This window comes from Gavia stellata, chromosome 32 (genome assembly GCF_030936135.1).
Source record: "Gavia stellata isolate bGavSte3 chromosome 32, bGavSte3.hap2, whole genome shotgun sequence".
NCBI lineage: Eukaryota > Metazoa > Chordata > Aves > Gaviiformes > Gaviidae > Gavia > Gavia stellata.
In genome coordinates, this window is record NC_082625.1 from 239,827 (window position 1) to 257,061 (window position 17,235).

At 57.7% G+C, this 17,235-nt stretch overlaps 1 protein-coding gene across 2 annotated transcripts; it reads left to right on the plus strand.

The window, feature by feature from the left end:
• Positions 1-1,198: 1,198 nt before the first annotated feature.
• On the plus strand, positions 1,199-10,136 carry TLE5 (TLE family member 5, transcriptional modulator). Of its 2 annotated transcripts, none has more exons than XM_059831780.1 (7): positions 1,199-1,268; positions 1,841-1,938; positions 3,442-3,505; positions 5,934-5,978; positions 7,597-7,659; positions 9,165-9,239; positions 9,909-10,136. In XM_059831780.1, exons 1-7 carry the CDS (start codon positions 1,242-1,244, stop codon positions 10,128-10,130), a joined length of 594 nt encoding a protein of 197 aa, XP_059687763.1. In that variant the 5' UTR covers positions 1,199-1,241; the 3' UTR covers positions 10,131-10,136. The 2 variants fall into 2 exon arrangements, with proteins under 2 accessions (XP_059687763.1, XP_059687764.1); XM_059831781.1 differs by having other exon boundaries at positions 9,912-10,136.
• The last annotated feature ends 7,099 nt before the right edge of the window (positions 10,137-17,235 follow it).

The following is a 17,235-nucleotide window of genomic DNA, read 5'->3' on the forward strand; positions in this document are numbered from 1 at the left end:
AGGGTTGAAATAAAGCAAAACAAAACCCCTGTGTAAACAAAGCCTGTTCTCCTGCTTGGGGCAGGATGTGAAAATGAGCCGCATCTGATGGCATTCCCTGCGTTGCCAGCACGGTTCAGATCTTGCGGCGTCACATCAGGTTTAGGAACCTGTAAGAAACTGGAGTGGTGGCTTCATTAACAGCAGATTTTCCCCTTCCCTCCGACACCACGTAATAAAGATGCAACGCCAGGAGCCACAGGAATTGTCTTTGCTGGATAGGCCAAAGCAAGAGAGCCGCGAGAGGCGAGAAGCCTCATCCCACGGGGAGACCCGGCGCTGTCCAGAGCTCCCGTGGCCGGGTGCCAGGGCCTGCAGGTACCGAGCTTTGCCCCGCAAACCCCTGCCAGGCGTCAGTCCCAGAGCCACCCCGGTCCAGGGTAAACCCACGGCCTCCGCAAAGAGCCGCTGCGGTGGCTCAGACGGCTGCGCCTCAGATCTCGGGCCCCGCGGGGCAGCACTCCACCTCCGCGGCGGCCGCTGTTGAGCCCGGGGCCCTGCCTCGGCACCGGCGGCGAGGAGAGGCCGGGGAAAGGGGAGCGACCTCCGACAGCCCGCAGCACCGGGAGGCTGCGGGCAGCCCCGGCTGGACTGCAGCGGCCCGGGCTCAGGGAAGGTGGGGGCGCGGGGCGCTCGGGGCGCGGGGACCCGGGCACGGCAGGAGACGCCGCTGGCGGAAAGGCCCGTCCCGCCCCAGCCCCGTGCTCTGCCGCGCTCGACAGCGCGGCGGGCGAGGCGGGCGGCCGCGCGGGGCCGAGGCCCGGCGTGACCCCCCGCTCGGCTCCCGCGTCCCGGCCGAGCCCCGCACCGCTCGCAACGGGCAGGGCCGCCCGCAGCCCGCAGCCCAGCCCGGTGCCCGCGGCCGCCGGCGCTGCGCGGCGGGGGCGGGGACCGGCGGGGGCGGGGGCGACCGTGGGCCCGCCCGGCCCGGGGAGGCGGCGGCGGCAGGTGGTGCCGAGCAGCCGCAGGACGGAGCCGGAGCCGCAGCCGCCATTAGACAATAGGCGCCGGCGGCGGGGCGGCGGGAGCGGCGCGGGGCGAGCGGCGCTGCCGGGGCGGGGCGGCCGCAGGGCCGGGGCGGCCGGGCCCGGCGCGGACAAAGGCCGACGGCGGCGGCGGCGCGGGGAGCCGCGGCAGGCGCGGGAGCGGGCGGCGGCACCGGCACCGGGCCGCTCCGTGCAGGGGCCGCGCCGCAGCCTGACATGATGTTTCCACAAAGCCGGCACTCGGTACGGCGCGGCCGGGCGCGGGAGCCCCGCGCGGCCGGGGCCGCGGCCGGGTCGGCGGCGAGGCCGCGGGGCGGGGCCGGGCACAGGGGGGCGGCGGGGGCCGCGGGCCGGGCCGGCGTGGGGGCGCGGCGCGGGGACCGCCCGGCCTCCCTACGGCGGCCCCGGTGGGGCCGAGGTGACCGAGCGCCTCCCGCCGCCGGCGACGAGGGGGCGGGGGTCTCCCCGCCCCGCAGCGCCGGCCGGGCCCCGCGCCGGCGGAGCCGCCCCGGCCGCCGTCGGTGCTGAGGGGCGGCGGGGCCGGAGGCAGCGCCAGGGGAAGGGCCCGGGCGCCGGCGGCCCCACGGGTGACCTTGGGCGCGTCCCGGGCCTGAGCGCGCCGGCCCTCGGCCTGCCCCGCGCGCCCTCTTGCCCGCGGGCCCGGCCTGCCCTTGCGGCGGCCCGGCCCCGGTGCGAGGCGAGCTGTGCCGGCCGTGTCCGGGGCGGCGGGGCCAGGGCGGGCTGGGGGCAGCTGCGCGGGGGGGACGGGCGGGCTGCCTGCCCCCGGCGACCGGCGCTGTCTCCTGTTGTTCAAGGGCTCCTCTCACCTGCCGCAGCAGCTGAAGTTCACGACCTCTGACTCCTGCGACCGCATCAAGGACGAGTTCCAGCTCCTGCAGGCCCAGTACCACAGGTACGTGCTCCCGCGTGCCCCTGGGCCCGGCCCGGGTCCGCCTCGCAGCCTCCGCGGGGCTGGCAGGCGGCAGCACGACACGCAAGAATCGCTTGGATTCTTCTGCTTCCTTGCTTCACTGCGCGCAACGCCAAGGAGGGGACTCGGTCACGTAGCTTGGGTCACCTTTGGCTAGAGGAGGGCCTAAGGCAGGGGATTAGTCGTGTCTGCTTGGGAGCCCAGCGAGGAGAACGTGCGTCTTCCCTCTCCAGCCAGCGTCTTTCCTCTGAGTACTGCTCGGCCAGGACCGCGCGGAGGCTTGCCAGGCCTCCCGTGTCCTGCTGGGAGTTTTCCGCGGTTCTTCTCACTGGCTGCCATTCTTGGACAGCAAATGCTGCAGGGAGCACTTAAATCCAAAAGCTTCCGCTTTTCTGCATGTGTGTGTGTGGAAATACTTCTGCTGACCCAAAGCTGGCTTGTGGCAGTCTGTTGCTTTGTGCGTGTGTGTGTGTCTGAAATAAACGTGAAGCTCTTGGGTCAAATCGACTGGGTGATGCCCTCTGCCATGGCCTGGCAGGTTGCAAGATGCTGGTTGTGGCGTGTGCCTCGGTGCCATGCGGCTGTGACTTCCCTGTCTGCCTTCCCCCAGCCTGGGTTCTGCTGGGCGGCTGGCTCACAGGTTTGCGGCAGTGTCGTTCTGGCAGGAGCAGGCAGAAAAACTGCTGGGAAATGGCTGTTTCCTGGTGTCCCTGTGTCTCTCGGCCCTGCCAGTGAGGGAATAGGGGAGCCCAAAAAACATGCCTGCTGGAAGGGAAGCTATCCCCCTACTCCACTCCCTTGGACTTAATCTGCTCAAGAAGCAGCAGGTTTTGTGTAGGTGAAACTGTTTCTTGTTTGAAACATAAAACCGCAGCACATGCTGGCTGCAGTTGCTCGGCTGGTGAGTTGGAGTCTCATAAAACACTGGGAGCAGCAGCACTTTCTGTGAAGGGTGTGAAGAACCTAGGGGAGAGAAGAAATCCTTTCTTCTGGAGGGATGTGCTGCACTTGGGCCTCCCCCCCACCATCCAGAAATGGATCTGGCTTTGGTTTTGAAGTTGTGTTGGAGATCTCTTGAGTGCTGCAGACAGGCCCATGCTAGAAGCTGTCCCCAGCTGCCAGTGATCACCTGAGGAAAGGCAAACCCCTCCTGGCACAGCCACTTCTGCTTCTGCCCAGCTTTCTGCTTCCTGCCGAAAGGATTTGCCTGGGGGAGGTTGGTGACCAGCTGATGGATAGCCTTGTGCTGCTTCTCCTGAATGTGTGTTGGTGGGACTCCAGCTGGGAAGGTGGGAGCGGGCTCTGTTGCGGGCACCGCTGTGCCAGTACAGAGTGGCCCAGCTCCAACAGCCCCTTGGAGTCTGGACGGTGGTGTCCGAGAAGCCAGCCTGGCCAGGATGGGGCCGTGCAGGAAGCAGCTGCTCCGTGGCGATCAACTCTCTCACCTCTTGTTTGTGGTTTTCTTACTGTTTTCTCGCTTTTCAGCTTGAAGTTGGAATGTGACAAACTAGCCAGTGAGAAATCGGAGATGCAGCGTCACTACGTCATGGTAAGGACTGGCCCTGGCAGCCGAGAGCACGTGGGTGGCACGGGTGTGGGACTCCAGCAGTGAGGTGCCTGTGCCTGGGTTTTGCCTGGCAGGGAGCCTTCGTCCCGTGGAGCGGCAGGTCTCTAGGCAAGGCTGACATTGGCTTTTCTGAAACTGGGGCTTTTTTTATATTTTGTGTTGTGTGCATGCAGTGGATTGTTGAAATGCAGGGAATTGTTGGACACAGAAAACCGATGGGCCCGGTGGCTAACTGCTTGATGGGTGGTGATGGGGTCCTTGGCCTTGCCACTGACTGGCTGCTTGACCTTACTCCCTGTGCTCTGGGGGAAGTGACAGCTCTTACGCACCCAAGAAATAGCTGCGAGGTGCTGGTGCGCAGGCATCTGGGGACTCCGGGAGTCATGGCTGTTGAAAGACAAAGCAGTGCCCTGAGAAGTCGTGAAGCTGGGAAACACCACAAGCCTGCTGGGAGTTGGAAGCAGAAACCTGCTGGGAGTTGGAAGCAGAAACCTGAGCTAAACCCGCTGCACCTTCTTGTGACCCCAGCAGCCTTGAGGAGCCGTGGTGCGAAGTGCTAGCATGTCTCACCAGTGCATGTGTCCCAGTACAAAGTGTGCAAATCCCAGAGCAGTGCCTGGTAAAGGCATGAGACATGGTGCCACAGGTGGGCAGCAGGCTTAGCTGTAGCTCTCTAAAGAGAAATCTGCCAGGAAACAACCATGTTCTTGTAGGCACAGTGATGGTTTGCCTGCCAGGTAGTGCCTCTGTCTTCCCATGTGTGGAAAAGCTCTTGTAGCAGAGGAGAGGGATGCCAGGCAAGGCTGTGGTCTGTTCCTTTCCTATCAAGGAGTTAACAGGAGGTTGTGAAACTGTCCATAAAGATGAGGTGGTGCCTGCTTGCCAGCTGCTGCACCTGCCCTGAAGGAAGAGATAAGATGTAGAAATTAATACAGCAGCTCTTCAGAGGAGAGTTAGGACTTTAAAACCAGAAATGAGGGAGCTGGCCCCCCCATCCTCCTGTACTGCCTGTGTGTCTGGACTCCGAGGCTGTGGGGAGCAAGGCATGCTTGGGGCTGGCGCCAAGGAGAAGAGACCATAGCTTTGCTTATATATTAATGGGGAAACCTGCTCCATTCTCACTGATAAATGATTGCTTCCTGGGTCTTGCAGCCTGCATAGAGACTCTCATGTCCAGGTGTGGCTGAGATAAATACTTTTTTTTTTTTTTCCCCCCTTAATGCTGACAGTCACCAGAATTGATTCAGGTTACCACCAGCAGCAGAGGGGAAGAGCTATTGCTCGTGGTGCAGCACTCAGGGCTTTGCAGGCACAGCAGCTCCTGCTTCGTCTGTGTGGCTGAGCTGGAGTCACACAGAGTTGCTGTCATTCCCCACCACAGCAAGTCACAGGAAGCAAAGAGGAGGGTTTCTGTGAATGTGCAAAGCTGCTACAGCTGCTCTGATTTTTAAATAAGTCACAATTAGCAGCTTGGGGGTCGGGCTCCTGTTTCCTGTTCAGTCTTCAGAATGCAAAGAAGCCTTGAGAGCCAGCAGCGGTGTTAGAGCAGTCTGAGATCATGGTGATACCAAGCTGGGCACTTCTCAGACTCGTGGCATTGGTACCAAAACACCAGTGATCTTCTCCTTGAATTAAATGAGCGCAGATGTGGATTTTTCTTTCCCTTCGGAAGAATCAGGGTTGCAGCCTGCAAGGTGAGGGACGAGGTTTCTAAACTCTCAAACACCAGCCTTAAAACAGCTTCTTCCAGGGGTCAGGAATTAGCTTCTCCTGACAATAGATTTGTTCTGTAGCTGTCTGTTGTGAGTGTGTGGGGTTTTTCTGGGTGGGTTTTTTTGTGTGTGGGGAGGCTTTCCCACACAGCTTCTTCCCAAACAGCTGGAGCTGTGTGCAACTGGATGTGTTACTTGCTAGATGAAGCCCAGTTGTGATCTCTTCCGTTTGCTGCCGAAGCAGCCATGTGAGCTTTAGGATAGCTTGTAGAGTCAAGCTGCCTCTCTTTTGGCCGTGGATATGGAAGTCTGTGGAGCTCTGAGCCTTTTTCCAGGTTTGAAGCAGCATCACTCACTCTCACCTTGATGCAGACTGCTGAAAGGTGTCGATGAGGGGTGTTGCATGGGGCCCAGTTGGCAAGTTCCCGGGTCTCCATCTGCAGCAGTGTGAGAGTGGGCAGGAAGTGCCTGGGTACGGTGCTTCTGCCTTAGATCTGGAGAGGGTGTCCGTCTGTGTTTGCCTCCTGCTGTCTTTGTTTCCTAGGGACAGCCTCTTCTCTCTTTCCATCTTTGCCCAGCCTTTGTAGAAGACCTTGCTAAGAAAGCAGTAGTAGTTCCCAGCACTGCTGTATGGAGCCTCTTTACCTGGTGGAGACTGACTTACAATTTCTTTTCTTCTCTTCTCCCCCACTCTACAGTATTACGAGATGTCCTACGGGCTGAATATTGAAATGCACAAACAGGTAGGGGGAAGGCATTTCCAAGTGCTCTAATTCCTGGGGAGGGTGGGTTGTTTGCCGTGCTTTACCCTCTGTCACTTCAGTGGTATTTCAGGAACTAGAAATGCCATGAGCCTGTAAAACGTCAGAGCTGCCTCTGAAATGCAGGGACCCCCCCACCTCTCAGGATCGCAGTGCTGGACTGAGGGGTCCCACCCCAGGTTGCAGGCATGCTCTGGTTCTCCCCAGGGCCTGAACAGATATTTAAGCACGGGGCAAGGCAGTGCAGGCAGGGTGTGGAGCTGCAGCTCAGAGTCAGTCAGCAGATGTGAGCCCAGCGAGGAGGGCAGGTGATGACCCCAGGTCCCTCCCAACCCTCCTCCCAGGCCCTGGGTGGGTTCCTGGCCCTGCCGCCTTCCCCAGTGCCCGGGAAGGCTTGTTGTGATCACCCTGACATGAAAAATGCCTTTGGCTCCCGCCTGGCTCTTGCTGCAGTCAGGCCAGAGAGCACTGCTCTTGGGCTGTGGTTAGGTAATGCGATGGCAGACCTTCTAAGAAAGGCTCCTTGTGATGGAGACTCTGCTGCAGCCTGGATAAGTTTGTTCATTACCCTCACTGGTGGTTAAGTTGTTAATTATTCCCAGTGGCTAATTACCTGTGCTGTTAACAACATGAGCCTCCTCTGAGCCTGACTCTTGTCTGGCTTCGGTTTCCAGTCACAAAGTTGTCTGTGTGTCATAGCTCAGTTATAAGCCTCTTAGCACAATTCTGCTCCCCGCAGAGGCACTTGGTACCTCCAATCCCATCGCCCTCATTGGTAAGCCCACAAGACTGGCTTCCCCAGGAAAATCTGCATCATGGTAAAGGATCTGAGCCACGAATCCTCACTGCTGTCCCATAAACTGTCTCACAGCCTAGTCTGCTCCCCTGTGGTGCTGGTGGGGGGCCCCCTTAGCCAGTTTTGGTGCGTGCCTAAACCCTTTGGCTCTGTATTTCTTTTGACTCCAATGGAAAGTGATTTGCAAAGGGTTGGTAGCTTTACTCTTTCCCAGGAGAGAAGCATTTAACACCCCAAAATTTGCCACCTGCTTGTATGAGGCTAGTGAAGAAGCTGCCCAGTCCCTGTGGTCTCCCTGAATAGCCCCAGTCCTGCAGCTCAGCTGTGGAGAGGCTGGCAGTGGGCAAATGCTTGCCTTTGGGGAGGGGGGGTCCGAGGAGGCTGAGCAGCTGGTCTCTGGGGCAGCGCAGGGGTCTCAGTGTCGGCGGCATGTGTGTCTGTCCGCATGGCAAATGTAATTCAACACATCCCCACCTGGGTCTATAACAAGTTTCCTCTCTGGTTGCTCCTGACTTTGTTAAATGAATGTCGGAGAGCTGGAGAGCGAAGAGAATATTGAAAATCTGCTCTTTGCAGTCAGCAGCATTGATTCATTTAACTACGTAGGGAGGGGCCTTGGGAGTGAGGTGACCCCCCCATGGCACCAGGACACTGCCAGCATCTTTCCAGGGGGAGTGTGTTTTCTTAGGGCTGATGGAGGATTCAGGCCCTGCCTGGGGAGGGGGAAGGTGGGGCAGTCAGTGCTGAGGGTGGTCAGTCCCGAGCCACCTGATGGCTTTCCTCTCTGTTCTTCCCACCTTCTAGGCTGAGATTGTCAAGAGGCTAAATGGGATTTGTGCGCAGGTTCTGCCCTACCTTTCCCAAGAGGTGAGTCCCCCAGCTCGGCCTCGGCTCTGGCTTGGGGGTGCGTTGGCAGCGGGGAGCAGAGGCCCCTGTCCCGCTGTGGGGCAGCGAGGCACCACAGCCCTCCAGCATGAGCAGCTCCTTGCCCCTGCTCTGGGATATCTTGTTGCTCGCTCTCAGCCCCTGCACAGGGACAAGCCCTTCAAGACAGGTTTGGCCTGGAAGCATTCAGACAGCCCCCCCCAGGCGCTGTGCAGTAGCTAATGGGCCTGTCGGTCCCCTTTGTTGGCATCTGTGGACAAAGATAGGCTCTGTTCTCTCCTGTCAGTGATTCCTGAGTCGTTGGCCACTTCTGCACAGGCGGTGGGAGCTTCGGGTGGCTAATTGGGGGAGGGGGGTGTATAAAAAAAAAAAAAACCCTCCATATGGCTCCTCCTTGAGATCTGGTTCCTCTGCCTGATTAATTAATGCAGCTGATGGGCTCCTCCCACTCCCCTGAGAAATTAATTGGGAGGGCTTGGGAGTTCCTGTCTGAGGCAGGAGGAAGATGAAGCACCTCTAGTGCTGTATTTGTCCATCTCCCCACACAACCCCGCAGAGGCTAAAATCCACAGCTGTTCTCATGGCTGTTTTTTTGGTCAGGACTGGCTGTGGGATGGATGCTGTATTTCTCGGTCTGGGTTAGCTGTGGGGTTGGGGAATGGGCTGTGTTTTTCCCACCTACCTGTTCTCGGGGAAGACACAGTGGCTTGCTGATCAGATCAGAGCTGCCTAACAACTAAGCCACGACTAAACCTTTTGCATCTTAATGCAACCCCTTCCCCCTCCCCAACCCTGTCTTGCTGCCAAGATGGAAAGAAGAATCCAGTTGCTGGAGTGCAATGGGCAGGCCTGGTGTTCGGAGACCTTGTGCTCTCAGCGGAGCAAGTACAGTTGTCCTTTATTTTTTTAAAGTGTGTGATACAGCTGTTTTTCCTGCCTGTGTTTGGAGCAGCTGTGCTGGGCTTTTCCAAAGCAGCATCTTCCAGCTGCTGCAGTTGGGACCCGGGATGTGTCCCAAGGAGTGGGGAGCTTCCCAAGAGCTTCTGATTTTAGGGCTTGTTTTGTTTGTTAGGGGGTCTCATTTTGTGTCAGGTCTGGGTAGGAGAGGGGAGGCAGGGTGAGAGGCATTGCCCACCTTAGAGCCCCTCTGGCCAAGGATTGCTGAGCCTGTGCAGAGCGGGACAAGGATGGGAGTAAGAGGGGACCTGCTTAACTCTATGGTGAGGAACTGGAATGAGACAAGTGTGCCTCCTTCCCAGCTCCTCGCTACCATGGGCCTCAGTGGTGTAAGGTCCTTGTCACAAAGGAAGTGCGTGCAGGTGTCTCCAGCTGTGAGGTTAACCAGCCTGCCTCTGTGCCCTGACATCTTGGTGCATCTGAGATAACATACGTGTGTGTGTGTGTCAGACGCAGCAGGGCTGGGTCCCTGTTCTCCTTCCCTGTGATTCTAGAAATGACCCTGAATTCCTGTGTTCTCTCCACATCAGCATCAGCAGCAAGTCCTGGGAGCTATTGAACGAGCCAAGCAGGTTACAGCGCCAGAACTGAACTCCATCATCCGTGTACGTGATGCATGTTTTGTTTGGGTTCAGAGGAGCGGGAATCTGTGCCTTTGGCCTTCGAGACAGAGCTGTGCAGGGGAGTCATGGCCTGGGGATGAGCCCCACATGCTGGGAGCAGGTTGCTCCACATGCAGTGCTGCAGCCCTGCTGGGATGAGGCTGTGAGTTCTGGGCTGGCCCTGCTGGCATGGGGCTGGTTTTGTCCAGAATTGTTACGATGTGGGCATGAGTTTGCGGGGGAGCATAGATTCCTGCTCTGTCCCATCAGGGTTCAAGGAGAGGAGTTTTGGTTTTGAGCAGGAACCACAGCAGCTCCTTGACATGAAAACACCATCCGTTCTTGGTCAAGGTTGGGAGGGCTTTAACCGCATCCTTGGAGCATGCCAGAGTCTGAGGCCAGATGTCCTGTGGGCTAGGGGCTGTGTGTCATGCTGGGGACACGCTGTTGAGTCTTCTCTTGAGGCTGTCACAGCCCAAGGACTCTAGAATCTCTTCCCTTCCCCCTGCTCCCCAAGGCTGTGGTGCTCTCCAGGACCCTGGGGTCCCTGGTTTAAGCCTGGCTGCTGGCCCAGTCTGTCTGGGCAGCCCAGGCCCTTGGGTTGGGGTTCGAGTGCACTCAAAATGACAATATCCCTCTCTTGTCTTCTTGTCTGTCCATCGTTCTCTACAGCAGCAGCTTCAAGCTCACCAGCTGTCGCAGCTCCAAGCCCTCGCTCTGCCTCTGACTCCACTCCCTGTGGGCCTCCAGCCCCCATCCCTCCCCGCTGTCAGTGCCGGCACCGGGCTCCTCTCACTCTCGGCCTTGGGCTCCCAGGCTCACCTCTCCAAGGAGGACAAGAACGGCCATGATGGGGATGCCCACCAAGATGACGATGGGGAGAAATCGGATTAGAGTGAATGGGGGGCCAGGGGGAGGGGGCTGTCTGGGGGGTGGGGGGGCGGGTTAATGCAAAATGCAGTATCTCTCTCTAGTTGCTGTGCAGCAGAATCACAGGGGCTTGTGTTTGGTGGCAGCTTGCCAGGCCTGTTCCCATGGGCAGCAGTGCCTGCGGGCTGCCCCCACCACCGTCCCAGCGGATGGGCTGCTCCGCAGCAATGCAAGCGCCATAGCAGTAACCGTATGGCCAGTTGTGCTCTCCCTGTGCCCAGCCCGGCTTCCCTGTCCCTGCTCCTGCTCCGTCACAGAGCCGAGCCAGAGCCTGGCTTGGGCTGCTGTGGGGCTGCTTGCCCACCAGCTGTCCCAGATCCTTGGTGCCGTGTGGCTTCCCTCTACCCGCTGCTCACCCCTTGGTATTTAAAGATGCCCCTTGATCCTAATGGTTTCTGCACAACTGCCTGCTGGGATCCCTGCCCCAAAACCATCTCCTCCCTCCCCAAGCGCTCTTGATCTCGTTGCATCGCCCTGGCCCTGTCTCCGTCCTCCCCACGCCCGTCCTGCACTAATACCAGGCCGGCACCTTGCTGTTCTGCATGTATCTGTTATTAACCAGTCCCATGGCACCGCGGCAGTACAATGTGCTCTGGCCACCTGGATTTCTCGTCGTCTGCTCCTTGGCCTTGGGCTGGAGGGGGAGCCTCTGCCACACTCTCCCCTTCAGCATAGCACCCAGCTTCAGGGGGCTCCGGCAGCTGGGCAGAGGGGCAGACAGACTGAGAGCCTTTCCTGGTCCTCCCCCTTGCTGCGCCTCCGCCCCCATGTAGAGGATACAGCAGCTTTCTCTGTTCTTATCTCCGTGCGCTAGCGTGTCTTCTAAAAAAAAAAAAAAACAAACAAAAAATAATAAAATTAAATAATAATCTGGTGTTTGTATATAGTCCTTTAGAAAGATCTTGTTTTGCTTTTTGTGTTTAATCACTTGACCTATAATAAGAGGAACTGAAAATGCTGTATCAAGGACGTACAAGCTGTGCCTTTCAAATAAAGAAATAAGAAGGTTGGTTAAAACGGTGACTTGCTGCCTGCTTTCTTGCCGCCTTTGGGATGACTTTAAAATATTTCCCTCCCTCTCCTGCCCCTGCCAGATAGGGGAATCGATGGGGGAGAACAGGTAGCTTTGCTGGCTAACCTTGGACTCTGCCTCAGTTTCCCCATGTGCTGCCATGGCTCCCAGCGGGCTGTGGGAGGTGTCTGGAAGAGCTGCCCTCCCTCCTCCAGGTGAGCATGTCCCAGACCAATCCCTGGCTTACCTGGTGTGATGTACTGCCCTTCCTGGGGGGGCCCCTCTCTCTGGAGGTTTCTCTGTGAGCCAGGAGGAGGGGGGGTTAACGCTGACACTTCTGGTTCTGGCTTCTCTCCTGCACTTGTCTCCACAGCTGCTGGCAGAACAAGGACCGTCCTCACTGCCTGCATCCTGCTCCGGGACGCCATCCCTCCTAGAGATGGGAGCTGTGTGCCCATGCCAGAGCTTTGGCTGGAGTCTGCTGGAGCCAGGGCAAGGAAGATGCCAGGTCAAAGCCAAAACTGGAGAGCAAGATGAAAGCAGGCAGTGGGGAAAGGGACCTGGGAGCTCTCGGCTGAAAAGCAAGGAGGGCTGGAGTGAAATGCCACTGAGGGCTATCGGCTCTCTGCTGGAGCGGCATGGTTTGGTAATGCATGGGAATGGTCCCTGTGGGCTGCTGCAGGTCTGCTCTGTGCGTGCATAATTCATTTTTCCTGTGGATGCAGAGGATAAGCTGCTTCTGTGGGACTCAGCCCCTCTGGAAAATCTGTGTTGCCCTGGGGCTGAGATTGCTGTAATGGAATTGGGTCTTAATAATTAGAGCTGTCCTCCTGCTTCAGAGTCTGCTTTGCCCTCATAACATCTTCCCCTCTGTATCTCCCAGGCCAGCTGGAGTGGAAAAATTTTCTTCCCCTGGAAAGGAAGCTGGGGTGGGGATGGGGGTGGGGTCTTGGTGCCCCTGCCTGCCTGCTGAGGCCAGAGGAGTGTGGTGGTGCAGATGGGGGCCCTGGCGAAAGCCAGAAGGGGAGCAGCAGCCACTGTGCCTCTGTCCTGCTGGCGCTGGACAAAGATCAGGGCAGATGCCCGAGGGTGGGATTTGATGGTGTTTGCTGAACTGGCTCAGGCCTGGGAGAAGGTATGGCTCCAGAGTGGTGGCACTTCGGGCTGGGGCCATGTCTGCTGCAGTGGGTCGAGGGTGGGAGAGGCTTGAGGAAAGGTGAACGGTGCTGCATGAACGACTGCCAGGGCTGCAGCTCCACTCATCCCCTTCCCCGGTGCTGCTTCTGACGGGTTTCTTCTGGTGCAGACCAGCCTGCTGCAAAAAGGGGATGGAGGGACTGGCTTGTGGCTCCGTCCAGTGTCCTGGGAGCACCTGCCAAGCCTGGCACAGCTGTGCTGCAGCCTCAGATGGGTTACAGAGCCTGTAGGCAACGGGAGGGCTTGACAATGCTCCCGTTATCTGCCTGTGATGCCTTGCCAGCATGAACTAGGGGATGGCTGGTTCCTGGCACAGGCTTGCAAGGGTCCAGGCGGGTCTGTGGAGGAGCACGGCTCCGGTGGTGGTCTTTGAACTCTGGCTGCTGGCTGGGACTCTGCAGGGCTGCCTGGGGGTCTCAGCCCTGTTCCCTGCAAAACCAGGCACCCTGTGCAGAGCCCGATGCTCCTGACGCAGGCATCACCACTGGCTGCTCATCCGCTGCAGGGCAGATCCAGAGCGCAGAGCCCGTGGCAAGAGCAGAGCTGCTGCTGCATGGCAGGGGCTGGCCTGATCTCAGCACCCTTGGGGGGCTGGAGCACTGGGCAGAGAGGTCCAACGCCTGCCCCCCCCCTGCACTGCGCAGGGGCTCCTGGTCAGGAGCTGGCTGAAACACTACCGATAACTGCAGTCTGACCCCGTGGTCTTGCAGCTGCTCCGAGGGCCTCGCTGATGCTGAGCGAGCAGGTTTCTGATGTGAAAGGCCAACACAGCTCCGGGCCAGGAGCTGCTGCGATCTGACAGTTGCTAAAACCATCTCTGCTCTGTAAGTGCTGCTGAAAACCCCGCTGGGAGCATGCTGGCTGTGGGGAGGGCTGGAGCTTTTCAAGCGCTTTCACCTCGAGGTCACTGGTTCAAACTCAGCCTGGGGGTAGGGAGCACTGTAAGTGGATGTTATTCCTGATGGATGTGCAAGGGAGGAGGATTTAGGAGAAATTGGTCTGGGGTGTTTTCAGGCTGGCGATTTCAGAGGAACAGTCGTCCCTGTTGTTAGAGCTAATTAGCAGCCTCGGCTCGGTGGGCAAGGGGTCGAACAAACCACGAGGCTGCTGGATGAGCATCCTCAGCTGCCAGCAGGCTGGGGCCACGGAGCCGCTCCTGACTGGGCTGTGGATATCTCCTTGCTCCCTGCGGGAGACTAACCCACTGTAAAGTATAAAGACAGAACATTTGGGGTCTCCAAATCCCCTGCACATCCCTGCAGATGCTGAGCTGAACCTCATGCTCCACTCCTGCTTCTCCCAGTGACCCATTCCTGAAGCGTGATGGCTTTGCATCCAAAGCGTTTCTCTGGGTGGTGGGAGGCACCCTGATATCCCGTCCCATGGACAAGCAGCGCTGCAGTTCCCCAGTTTGCAACTGCCAGATTTGCTTCTGGATCTCCAAAGGGAATCTTTTCATAGGGCACCTTACCAGATTTGGGCTCAAATCTAACTGCATACCAAAATCTGCAAATCTAACCCATACCAGCAGCAAAAAAAGGGTTAAAACCACTTCCTTCATAACTCTCCCAGTAGCTGCAGACTTGAGGAAACAGCTTCTCTCCTTCCAAACAAGCTGCTCTGCCTTGTAACCTCTCTCATGATTGGAGCCGTGAGCCCTTCTCCTGCCTTGGCGGAAGAGACTCAACACTCCTGAGAAGTGGGTGATGTGGGGCCTCCAAAGCTCTGTTGATCAGAGATGGTTTAGGACTGGCTGCTAGCAGAGAAACTCCTTCTCTTTGTGCACAAGAGGTTGTGATGCAAGAGCAGGAGAGGGACACAGGCAGATGGGCTGAGAACCAGCTCTCTCCTTGGAAAAGCTTGGCAAAGCCCTGGCTCATTAAGGGGGGATAGAGAGCAACCCAGTGACAGCCACTGTCCCACTGTCCAAAGAGCTTTCAGCTGCAACTGATGGAGAGCCAGCTGAGTCCGGAGGGCAGGGGCAGGACCCCGTCCGTCAGCACCCTGTGCCCTGACCACAGAGCAGCACAGCATTTAGCCTGCGTTTGACATCGATTCCTGCTTGCAGCTGCCAGGGGCTTGGCAAAACTCTGCTGCCTCACATCTCTTCCCCTTACACCTGCCTGTCACTGGAGGGGTCATAAACCGGCATCTTTCCTCCCCAATGAGGTGAGCGGGTGCCAGTTTTTCACTGGGTGAAGGAGGTTTCCGCACCTGTTTGACTCTTGGTCCATCCCCTTCAGCTTTTTCCCATAGGACAGATCCCTGTCGCCTCTGTGGCAGCAGCAGGAATCGCCTTTACCGCATCCCCCTCCCGCTCCCACGCTCCTCATTTTTCAGCGCAGCTTTGCTTGAAACAATGGCACAGCCTGCAAGCCAGGAATGCTTTGCAGCGCGGTGGAGCAGGGCCTCCTTCCCAATTCATCACTAATGCAGGAACGCCAAGCCCTTCCTGGCTGCAGTGAGCACGAGATAAAAGCTAAAAGAGGCATCAATAATTAAAAACCACTCAAAGCCGGTAAGTGCAAACAGGAGCCAACATACAGATCGAAGGCAGCGCCAGAGATGAGAGTCTGTCAGCTGCTGGGTTGCTCTAAGGGCTCCCACGTCTCTCTTGCGGGTGTCCCCCCCAGTCCACAGCCCTGTGGTGACGAGGTGTCCCTGGCACAGTGGGAGCGCAGCAGTGCAGAGGCTGCAAGCAGGAGCGCATCAGCTGTGCAATGTGCCAGGGGGCCCTGCCTGGGCATGGCAGGAGACCCCCCCCAGCTCCTGCATGTAGTTTGCCTTGCAGATGTTCTGGGGACATGTGGCAGGTAACAGCACTGGCGTCCCAGGGATGGGCACCTGTGGTTTGGTCCCAGGAGTGTGGCTGGAGAACCTTGATTTCTAGGACAGCTTTGGCTCAGTTCTTGTGAACTTGCTGCCAGACCCTTCCCTCAGTTTCTCTTCTCATCTCGTGTTCGTTCCTGGACAGACTCCAGCCAGGATAAGGCCCCTGTTTGTGCCAGCTGGTGGTATAAATGCCCAGGGAAATTCACACTGTCTGAGGGTGCCAGGAACTCAACTCTGCTGAGTTCAAGGCTCCTTATTCAAGTATGCAAGTGAGAAGCTGAAAACAGGATGGTTTGGAAACGTCACGGTCATCTTTGCTCCCTGCTTCCACAGGCCAGGCAAACCAGTTGATTGAGTCCCAGTAGGGAGAATCTGAATCTTCTAAATCTGGTGACCCCGGTTCTGCTCCCCCTGCCCCATAATGGCCCTACTGACCCGAAATCCCTGCACGCAAACCCACCACCACCTGGCTACCAAAAAGCCCACTCAGGGCTGAGCTTGTGCATGTGCTTAAACCTAACGGGCCCCAAACCTGCACGGATCTGAAGAGGGAGGTGCAGGGAAGCAGTCTGCAAAGAATGGGGCATCCCCAGCTGCCATGAGGAGACTGAGGCAGTGCTGGGTCCTGGCCGCGCCCCCATCTCCCTTCCCATCCCTGGCAGTCTCCTGCCAGGCTGGCAAATACACCTGCAAAAGTGGACACACAGCGGCTTTGTGCTATGAGAGCAGCCCCCTTGGATGTGAGATGGTTGTACGTGGCTCTTCACCACCGACCTGCCCAGTGCCTGTGTTTGGAAGGGATGGAGCAAAGCAGAGCTGAGCAGAGCAGGTGGGAGAAAGGGCACCCGGGAGGGTTTCGGACTGGGGGCTGAGGAGAGACTGTGTGGAAGCTTCAGCTGCCCTGAGAGCGGCGAGCCCTGGTCGCCCATTGGCATCTCTGAGAACTGTGACGGTCTCTGCCCTTGACCGTCCAGGAAGTGCTGGGTATGGGAGGCTGCACAAAGGACAGGCGTGGGGAGAGAAATGACTTGACCCACGGCCCAGAGCCTGGACAGAGCCGGGGCTGCCCTTCTGGGCGGGAGACTGCATGTTCCTGTGCCCCAGGCTGGCATTTGGGGAGGGAGCTGAAAGGTAAAATCATCAGGGTAATTCCAGAAGCAGCAACCTGTTTTGCTTGGATCTGGGTTCAAACGGCATATGGAGCTCCTGAGCGTCCCGAAGCCCAGGCTTGTTTGGTTTCTCTGATGGTTATAAACAGAACTGCTGTTTACAGCACTCACCTCCCGATCCTGGCGTGGATTTCAAACACCCTCATCCTTTGGGGCTCTTCCAAGCACTGCTGCTACCAGGCACAAGTGTGTGGCTGCTGTGGGAAGTGGCTGGGCCCCCCCCCCCGGCTGAGCATCCTGCTGTGGGCGGTGGCAGCCGGGGCTCAGCCCGGATTTGCTGGTGGGGCTCAGCCGCATCCTCTGCCCTGCGCCTCATGTCTCTACGCCCAGAGGGAGGAGTGGGACCAGCTCCCTTTGCTGCTGCATCCAGAGGCCTGTGGGTGCAAAGAGTTAACTGTGGTTGTTTTCTCCCCAGTCCAAGCACATGCTGAAGCAAATTAATCTCTGGGTTACAGGCTGTCCTGCTCCAGGGCCCACGTCAATCATTAATGGAGGGTGATGAAGACACATGTGACATCCATCATTCTGGAGCTGCCTCTTCCAGGTTTACCTGTGTCACTCTCCAAGACAGGAGAACAGAGAAACTGCCTAAGGAAAACTGGCAATTTTTGGTAAGGAGTTTTGAAAAATGATGCAAAACATCTTCCCAGTCTCTCCTTCCCTTGAAACATGATCTGAAATGTTTCCAGCTTTTGAAAAAAACCTCCTTTCCTTAAATAAAAAAACCAACTACTCCTCCAATGAGGCAAACAAACCAAAAAAATAAATTTTCTAAAACTTTACATTTGAATTAAAATATGTGTAGTCACATGTGCAGATATATGTTATACACCTACATACAAGTGCATATATGAAAGCA

Excerpts from the sequence above, each read along its gene's own strand:
- TLE5 (XM_059831780.1), top strand. The coding sequence starts at position 1,242 with ATGATGTTTCCACAAAGCCGGCACTCG. Across the intron at positions 5,979-7,596 it reads ATATTGAAATGCACAAACAG|GCTGAGATTGTCAAGAGGCT; the intron begins GTAGGGGGAAGG and ends CCCACCTTCTAG. Across the intron at positions 9,240-9,908 it reads AACTGAACTCCATCATCCGT|CAGCAGCTTCAAGCTCACCA; the intron begins GTACGTGATGCA and ends CGTTCTCTACAG.